The following is a 9,148-nucleotide window of genomic DNA, read 5'->3' as shown; positions in this document are numbered from 1 at the left end:
AGGTGTGTTTATGAAGTGACACATTCCTGGGCTCACGGACTCCGGCTCATGATGAAGATTATCCTCTGCTCTTTGTGGCAGAAATCTGAGAAAGCTTGGCACTTCAGGGCATCTGGGAAACTATTGTCTAAAAGCGTAATGTCACCAACTCTTCCATCGCTTCCCTGAGTTTCGAAACCAGGAAGTGATGTCACGGCAGCAGGCCCAGCCCCTCTTTTCACCTGAAGAGAGGGAGAGGCCACACTGAGCTACACCAGGGGAAAAACAAGGAAGAGCTCACAAGCAGGCAGGTCGCTGTGTATGTTCACTTCCCCACATTGAGCCTTGGAGACGAAGAAAAGAGGAGTTTACCCAGGTGGTGGGTTTCTCAGCACGGATATGGACGTCCCGGACTCTCCAAACTGGAATATGGGACTGTTAAGGACCTTTGATTCCTCTGAGTTTGGCAGCTGGGAGAAAATTGGCTCAGGTGGATTTGGACAAGTATACAAAGTCCGGCACGTACAGTGGAAAACATGTCTGGCTATCAAGTGCCCTCCCTGCCTACATATGGATGACAAGTAAGTTACAGCTGTTAAGCCTCATGGATTATCTTTGTACAGATGTGGACCCAGAATTACGTCAAGTAGTGTGAGACAATTGAACTGAGAATGCTACAGCGGAGATCACAGGCTCCTTTGCTTCTGTCTTGGCCTCCTTTATATTCCAGGATCTTATCTTTCAGCCTTATCATGACTATGTTAATGACTGAACAGCAGACGTGACGTTAGATTGTGTCTTATAAAAAGTCCTCAGTGCTTCAGAGTTCTTTTAAAGGTGAGCACCAGGGAGAAGTATGACTCACTGGCTGCCAGTCAGGGCTCACACAGCAGCTGTAAAGGAGCCTCGGCAGAAAAAACAGCCGGTCACATTTAGACTTTTAGACGCCGTTAAGTTGAGCTGCAGAGAGCACAGACATGCTGATTCATCCCCGGGGGGGAAAGTAAGTCCACTTTGCTCAGGGACGTAATTGTTTACATATTGTTTGAATATGAAAAGGTTCTCAGCTGATATCCCCAATCAACAGTGACATTATAATGTAGAGGCCTCAGGGAGGGGCTGATGTGAACAATTCTGTGTCTATTTCAGTGAGGACAGCAAGGTGGTAGATCAGACACTCCTACAGCTCTGTTGTGTATCAGTGAATCTTCTTTATCCTCTGTGTGGATGTGAGGGTGGACAAGTGTTGCCCTGGTGTGTGAGTGACTGGTGCCAACCTCTGAGGAAGCTTTACCTGCCAACACCTGTCTGTCAGTGGATGTTTCCACTCATGTAGAGTCTGTGTCTATACACACACACACACACACACACACACACACACACACACACACACACACACACACACACTCTGGGGTTCATCGGTGAGGAATTGTAAATGTAACCTCACAATAACCCTGAGAACCATCAAACGACACGAAGTAACCGACAGAGCTGCACCTGCTTTACCAGATTCGAGAGATTGAGACACAGCTCTCTGATTTTTATATTCTCCCAACTCCTAAATTCTCTTTTCCGTGTTTAAATAACATCAGATTACGACAACTCACCCAGTCACCGTCACCAAAACATTACAAACTGACAATCAAAAACTAACTTCACTTCACCATTGCTTCCAAAAAAAGAGGAATGACGCCCTCCCCCCCAAACTCGTGGTGCAACTAAAAGCATCCACTGAACCTGAACCAAAAGATGTTATCACCTCCAAACATCTGCAAAGTGCATAAACAGTCATTTGACTGCAGTCTGCATTGACCCACGCATAGCATCCACAGCAGCAACTCAAAGCCACCTTTGTCTGCTGGGTCGCAGGCCGCCGCTGTGTTGTGGCACAGACAATAAGAGAAGCTGTAAAACCGGTCTTACCGGGCCTCTGTTGAAGCTGGGACATTGTTTGGTTCGGAGGAGCACTTTGGATTAGATGATGGATTTAGCAAACAAGTGCTTGCCCATTCTCTTACATCATGCTTGATTATTCTTTCCTGCTGGATTTGGGGCCTTGTACCTCCTTCACCTGTACAGACGATAAAGGATAATTATGGCCAGGCTCCTTCCAGCAGAACATGGCTCTTTTAGTAACCTGATACACTGAGCACATAATAGTGTCCTCTGAGCCACATGAAGTCTCTTTAGGTGCATCTAATTTCGTTTTAGTGATGGTGGAAAACACTGAATCCCCAGTCGTGCCCACCTAACGCTGCTTTTGAAGCACATTCCTTTTGAGTGCAATCATGATTTATCTTGCTCTCTTTTGCCCTCATTATAGAGTTCGCCTTTTTTTAAGCAGGAGATGTGTGCACTGAGATCATGAATGACCTGCTCAGTTGTGTTTGAGGTATGTCAGCAGGGCCGGCGCACTGATAAAGGGAGCTGTGCAAAGGTTGAGCAACAGAGGACGAGAGCTTTCCGTAAGCATTCCAGGCTAACCAGAATGAGCCGCTGGGCAGTGGCGGAGCGCCATTCACATGCTTGGATTTGTAAATTAATTATAGATATCCTCTGAGGTCACATTTTTACAGTGGCCAAGGTCAATGGTGAACGTTCTGCATAGCTGGCAGCCCAGTAAGGACGATGTGTAATGTTTAGGCCAAGTGTAACAGCCCAATGAGCAAAGCATGTCCTCAGAAGCATTTGGTAAATCTTTTATGAGGAGAGGTTTGATGAATGTCTGCTAGCTATGGAATGTGGAATGGTTGCTTAAACATATTGACCTGAATACCTTTTTTTTCTTTTAAAGAGGTTTTGTTTCAGCTGCTCTTGTACATACTTCTTAAAATTGCTAACGTGCTCCAGCAAAGAAGCCTGACTGAGTCATCAATGAGGCCAATAAAAATGCAACAAAAACCTGATGATTTGACGTAATCAATAATTTCTTTAACAGGGAGCGTTCAGAACTACTGGAGGAGGCGAGGAAGATGGAGGCGGCCAAGTTCCGATACATCCTTCCTGTCTATGGGATCTGTGAGGACCCTCAAGGCCTCGTCATGGAGTACATGGAGACCGGCTCCCTGGAGACCCTGCTGGCCACTGAGCCGCTGCCCTGGGAGCTCCGCTTCCGCATCATCCATGAGACTGCAGTGGGAATGAACTTCCTCCACTGCATGAATCCACCGCTGCTCCACCTGGACCTGAAGCCTGCCAACATCCTGCTGGACGCCCACTATCATGTCAAGGTAAAGGGTCTATTTTGTAGAATTCATAGTGTGAAAACCAGTGGTGGAGGAAGTACTCAAACATTCCACTTAAGTAAAAGTACAAATAAATATATATAATAAATAAATATACACAGACATGTATCAGGTAAACGTACATTTACTTTTTTGAGTGAAAGTAAGTAAGTACTTGCCTTACAATGAACTTAAGGTAATTAAAGTAAAAGTCATTGTTGATTATTGCCTATTCCCTGATGCACTGGTCTCTGACATCATTATGACTGAGTCCTGGTGGGGGTTGAATCCATGATCCAGATCTCATTATTGATTACTTCTAAATAATTTTTTTTAAATAATGTGATGCTTTATAAAAATGTAATGAAGTGCAAAGTACAGATATTTGCTGATATGTAAAAAAATACCCCAAAAGACATCTACTTAAGTAAAGTACAGATCCATGAAAAATGTACTTAAATATACTTAAGTACACTAACTAAGTAAACAGAAAAAGGTGACGATCATTTCCAGCTAAGTTAGTATCTTATTAAAAAAAGGTCTAAATCCTTCTGTTGTGATAAAATACATTTTACAATTTTACAGCAGCAGCAATCTGAGGTTTTTCTATGGCAGTAACAATATTTAAGAACAAAATAAAGGGAGGAAAAAAGATCAACAACTATCTCACTGAGATCACATATCAACTGTTATGGTGTCATTTTAAATCACAGCTGCATTTTATTGAAAGTCTCGGTTTTGGGGGTTTGAAAGGAATTTCAGCCGTTGGAGACTTTGCCTCTGCTTCTCATTCATCTTAAAATGACAGCCCTGCACACGCTCTGGGCAGACAGCTGCCTCTCAACCACTGTCCAACGTCTAAGCACTTCAATAGTACTGAGAGTGATGGGTGAGAACTGTCATATCTGAGTCTAATGTCTGGATGTAAACACCTCACCCGGGCCTGTCCCTACAGGATTAATTCAGCCTATTAAACCTCCCTGAGTGACTGAGTGCTCGGTGAGTGTGTGGGTGTGCACTCCTTCCACACAAACTTGACAGGCCTCTCCTCTCCTGCAGGCCGGGACATGGCCATGTTGCTCCCATCATACCTCTGAGTGCACATAATAAGAGCTTAGCTGCCTGTCACATTCAGCGGGTAAACTGAGTCATCAAAGTCACGGTGCTTCATGAGAAAGGCAGTGGGGATGCTCTGTTTGAGGGTCTTATCTGTTCTCCTTCTGTCTCAGATTTCAGATTTTGGCCTGGCCCGCTGGAACGGCCTGTCACGGGCTGACGACATCAGCAGAGATGGCTTCTGCGGCACCATCGCATACCTGCCGCCTGAGAGCATCATAGAGAAGGACAGGGTGTCAGACACCAAGCACGACGTGTACAGGTTGGAATCTTCAACACTTTGCATTTAACCTTTTTGTTTGAATTTAGACATTAGTTTGGAATCAGTGTTTGCTGTCTGGCTGGATATCTCCTCTTCCTGTATGATCAGTTCAGCTCTGACTCACACCATTCACTGTAATCCATCAAATCTCAGCGGTGAATTATGTATGATTAACTGTGTATTGAAAAAAATAGCAAATTAGTTATTTCAATATTTTCAGTTTAATCGATTTACCCGATCTTTGATATTTTCCTTTTACTGACAACTTTCCCTTTAATTTGCCCCAATTCCAGTTTCTCCATCGTCATCTGGGGGATCCTTACACAGAGGAAACCCTACCAAGGTAAGACCTGCGTGCTCACACGATTAATGTGTCAAACCAAACATATTGGCGGTAATCGGAAACAACTACAAGAAAATGTAATTATAAAAAAGTTTGGTGCAAGTGCTAAATGTGAAAATACAGATGCTCTGTTAAAATGATAACACTTACTTTCAGTAGCTCTGGGCTGTGAGTCAATATTAGCAAAATTATCATTTATGAATGTCACATGGTTTAACCAATGTGTATGTACAGTACATCCTGTCAGTCCATCCAATATAATGAATGGGCCACTCTGCTACTTGTCTATAAACAAAATAAGTTGTGGAATCAGCTTTCCTAATTTCCAGTTGACTAAGGTGAACACTTCATCTGCACAAGTTGTGTGTGTGTGTGTATGTGTGTTTGCAACGGCTGCACTTTGTTTACTCAGTCAATTCCAGAGCAGTCAGGTGGACTGGGCCACAGTGTATTTTTCCCAGGCATATCAGGTAGTAGTTTGCTTCAAGGAGTATAACTCTTTTGAAGACCAGTGTCTGAGGGTTGCCAGGTTTGCACTGCCCATGTTGATCCGGGCATTATTACAAAGTGAGAAATAGCCTGGTTGCCTTCCCTTCCCATTCTGCTCCTCCACCTGGGTATTATGGCTTCAATAGCAGGGGAAGTGTTTGTGATTAAAGCCTCTATCTGTTTGTTATGACTCATTGACTCCGCTGATCCCACAGTCAGATACAAAGAGGCCAGAGCAGGAGCTCAGAGAGTTTTTTACCTTTCTGCTCTCATGGGAAATAACTTCCTTATCTGAGCACAAAGGAAGATGGCGATTACACCAAGCATGACTATCTGTATAAGGACTGGCGCCTACCAGCACCTTAGGTTATGTCGATGTTCTGCAACACGTTTCATTTAGTTGTATTTGCCTCAAACATATTATTTTTAGAACATAAGGCTTCAGATCAGAGTGGATTAAATATAAAATCTGGCTTGTTATTGATGAAACTGAAGTGTGGACCCATATTTCTATTCCCTAGGAGACAATAACATCCTGCAGATCATGGTGAAGGTGGTTAAGGGGGTGCGTCCAGACCTCGCTGCGGTGCCACGCTGTCGACCTACAGCCTGTGCAGGTTTCCTGAGCCTCATGCAGCGCTGCTGGGCCATAAACCCCGCATCCAGACCCAGCTTCCAGGGTGGGTTGTTGTTCTGTGCTTACAAAATAAATCAATTAAACAAATGACGAAAGTGCTAATTTACTTCTTAATGTCTTTTCTCATAAGGAGCACACAAAAAGAGTACATGCACATGTTTATATTCATTTAGTTAAAGAGAGAAACTGATAGGTTTTTCTCTAGATTGTAAGATATGCCTCGTAAACTTTCTACTATCATGATTACATCAAGTAAATCACTATGTTACACAAGTGATCCTATTCCTTTAACTACACACTCTTGGATAACACACAGACACACACAAAGTGCAGCCGTGTGTTAAATTGAAGATTTCTCAGACCCTCCTACTTTTACTTCTGCTTTTTCTTCCCTTTTATATTCACTAATCCCATCCCTGCCATTACCGAAACCTGACACAGAGCTGTCGTCCTTACAGAAATCACATCTGAAGCCGAGGAGCTCTGCTCCAAACCTCAAGAGGAGCCCAGGACCCCAACCCTATCTACATCTGAGCCAGAGCCGGTGTCCCACAATGCACTCACTTGTAATCAGGTACAATGTCAATGCCGCATTACTCATTAATGTATGATCACCCACCCAGACAATGACAAGCTTATCTCTAGACATGATGTTGTGTCATATGTTGTGTAAATGTACGATCCTGACGACAATTACACCACTGACGAGGAATGCAGACTGATGGCATTGTTTTATTTGTGTGCTGTGTCATTTCCGTGGTGTTCGTTGTTGCGTACGTGACCTGAAACATATCTGTTCATGAAAGGTGACAGCTGCCACGGCTGATTTCAGCAACTGTATGTGTATATGTGTTCATCTAGGCTCAATCAAATTTAGATTCAGCAATTTCACAATGTCATACCTTGTGTGAATGTCATGGAATGTGATGTGTGTCAAAGAACAGCTTGTTCAAATATACTAATCTGGCTCGTTGCTCCACAGGTCAAAGACAACAAGCCAGTGCGTCCAAAGTCTGCCATGTTGCCGGAAAAAGATTACAGCCTGTCAGAGCTTCTGAGCCAGGTGGATTCTGGGATATCCCGGAGCTTCGATCGAGTGAAGGAAGATGGCTGCCACAGCAAAGAGAACACCTGCAAGAGATTGTCTGGTATCTCCTCTGCAGATTCAGCCTTCTCTTCTCAAGACTCTATCACGCTGTCGTTTGAGAAAGAAAGCACATATGGTAAGAGCTGATTAAAGACCTACAACTGGAAATATTATATATTTGAACATAAAACTGCCTGACAATCCTGATTACATGAATACATGCAATAATAAGGAGTATGGTTCTAATATCTTTCCTCCTCGCTGTTCAGATTCTGCTGAGGTCCAGAAGCGGAAGCTGTTTGAGGCCATCAGGACCAAAGACACTGCCAAGCTGATGAAGATCCTCCAGCCACAGGATGTCGACCTTCTCCTCGACGGAGGAGGCAGTCTACTCCACCACTCCATCACCATGAACAATGAAGAGGCCCTCAAGTTCCTCCTCATGAACAATGCCAATCCTAACCTCGCTAATGCCCGTGGCTCCACACCCCTTCACCTGGCCACTGAGAAGCACCTGAAGCCCCTGGCAGAGCTTCTGCTCGGACGCCGCAGCACCAACATCAATGCCAAAGATGAAGACCAGTACACAGCTTTGCACTGGGCTGCCCAGAATGGGGACGAGGCAATCACACGCCTGCTGCTGGACCGGGGGGCGGCCATCAACGAGACTGATGGCCAGGGACGCACACCGGCTCATGTTGCTTGCCAACACGGTCAGGAGAATGTTATCCGAGTGCTGCTGAGCCGAGGTGCTGATGTTCAAATCAAGGGCAAGGACAACTGGACGGCGCTACACTTGGCTGCCTGGCAAGGGCATCTGGGTATCGTCAAGCTGCTGGTCAAGCAGGCCGTTGCTGATGTGGACGGGCAGACAACAGACGGCCGCACACCGCTGCATCTGGCATCCAAAAGGGGGCAGTACCGGGTGGCACGGATCCTGATTGAACTACGAGCAAATGTTCACATGCTTGCCTCTGGGTTAAACACGCCGCTACATGTGGCAGCAGAGACAGGTCACACCAGCACCTCTCGCCTCCTGATCAAACACAAAGCAGATATCCACGCCCAGAACGCCCACGGACACACTCCCCTCCATCTCGCCTCCCAGCAGGGCCACCTGGCCACTGTCAAGATGTTGATAGAAGAGGGGGCAGACCCCTACAGGTCCACCCAGGCCCTCCGTACACCTTGCCACCTGGCAGCAGAGAACGGACACTGTGAAGTCCTCAGAGAGCTGCTCCTTCACTGTCCTGATGGTGGCACTCTATCAGATGAACAGGGGCTCAGCCCGTTACACCTGGCGGTGCAGCGCGGCTACTCGGATATCATTACTATGCTGTTGCCACAGGACTGTCAGGACTTAGTTACTGAGAGCACAGTGCAGCCAGTAGCTGAACAGCCCGTCCCACTGGAGGCTAAGCTGCTCCAGAGAAAGGTTGTCATTCTCAAACTGACTGAACACAGCGATGAAGACTGTCCACAATCTACCAGCTCACAGTGTGCGACAGCGTCCTGCTAACCGGAGCAAAGACACTGTCACATCTGTGCTCAAGTCTGTCTCATGTGTCATTTCTATTGTCCACTGATGCCTCAGAGTGAGGGAGGGATTGTTATTCCAATTCAGGGGAGATTTTTGAGGCCCTTTGAGCACTGTAGGCATTTAATAAGTCAGAAAACTTTAATGTAAATATGTACACTGTAAATAGTCTTTAAATACTTTGTTTTCACTTTAGTTTTTTTTGTACTTTTTTACAAAACAAGCCTATTTTTGATGTAACAAGAACATTTTGTGTATCAGAGATAGGATCAGGAACCTTTGGGGATGTGTTTCTACACTGCTCTGCAGATGGTTATCCCTGTGACTGCTGTTTATCAGAACACAAACTTTGGTCACAGAAGCTGCAGATCATCACAACCTTTCCATTAAAAAAACAACAGCTTTGGCCTTCAGTGTTCTGTACCTGTTACATATCGGTGCTTCATCATCCATTAAAACATATAAAACCTTTTA

At 45.1% G+C, this 9,148-nt stretch overlaps 1 protein-coding gene across 1 annotated transcript; it reads left to right on the top strand.

The window, feature by feature from the left end:
• The first annotated feature begins 235 nt into the window (after positions 1-235).
• ripk4 (receptor-interacting serine-threonine kinase 4) lies at positions 236-9,148 on the top strand. The gene is made up of 8 exons (XM_020086215.2): positions 236-560; positions 2,918-3,209; positions 4,433-4,581; positions 4,875-4,924; positions 5,935-6,093; positions 6,509-6,624; positions 7,033-7,273; positions 7,407-9,148. The coding sequence occupies exons 1-8, from the start codon at positions 379-381 to the stop codon at positions 8,654-8,656; spliced, it is 2,439 nt and encodes an 812-aa protein (XP_019941774.2). The 5' UTR covers positions 236-378; the 3' UTR covers positions 8,657-9,148.

Source organism: Paralichthys olivaceus, chromosome 15 (genome assembly GCF_024713975.1).
Source record: "Paralichthys olivaceus isolate ysfri-2021 chromosome 15, ASM2471397v2, whole genome shotgun sequence".
Classification (NCBI taxonomy): domain Eukaryota; kingdom Metazoa; phylum Chordata; class Actinopteri; order Pleuronectiformes; family Paralichthyidae; genus Paralichthys; species Paralichthys olivaceus.
The sequence above is the reverse complement of the archived record's forward strand: the minus strand, read 5'-3'. Positions and strand labels throughout refer to the sequence as shown.

Excerpts from the sequence above, each read along its gene's own strand:
- ripk4 (XM_020086215.2), top strand. The coding sequence starts at position 379 with ATGGACGTCCCGGACTCTCCAAACTGGAATATGGGACTGTTAAGGACC. Across the intron at positions 3,210-4,432 it reads ACGCCCACTATCATGTCAAG|ATTTCAGATTTTGGCCTGGC; the intron begins GTAAAGGGTCTA and ends CTTCTGTCTCAG. Across the intron at positions 4,925-5,934 it reads ACAGAGGAAACCCTACCAAG|GAGACAATAACATCCTGCAG; the intron begins GTAAGACCTGCG and ends TCTATTCCCTAG.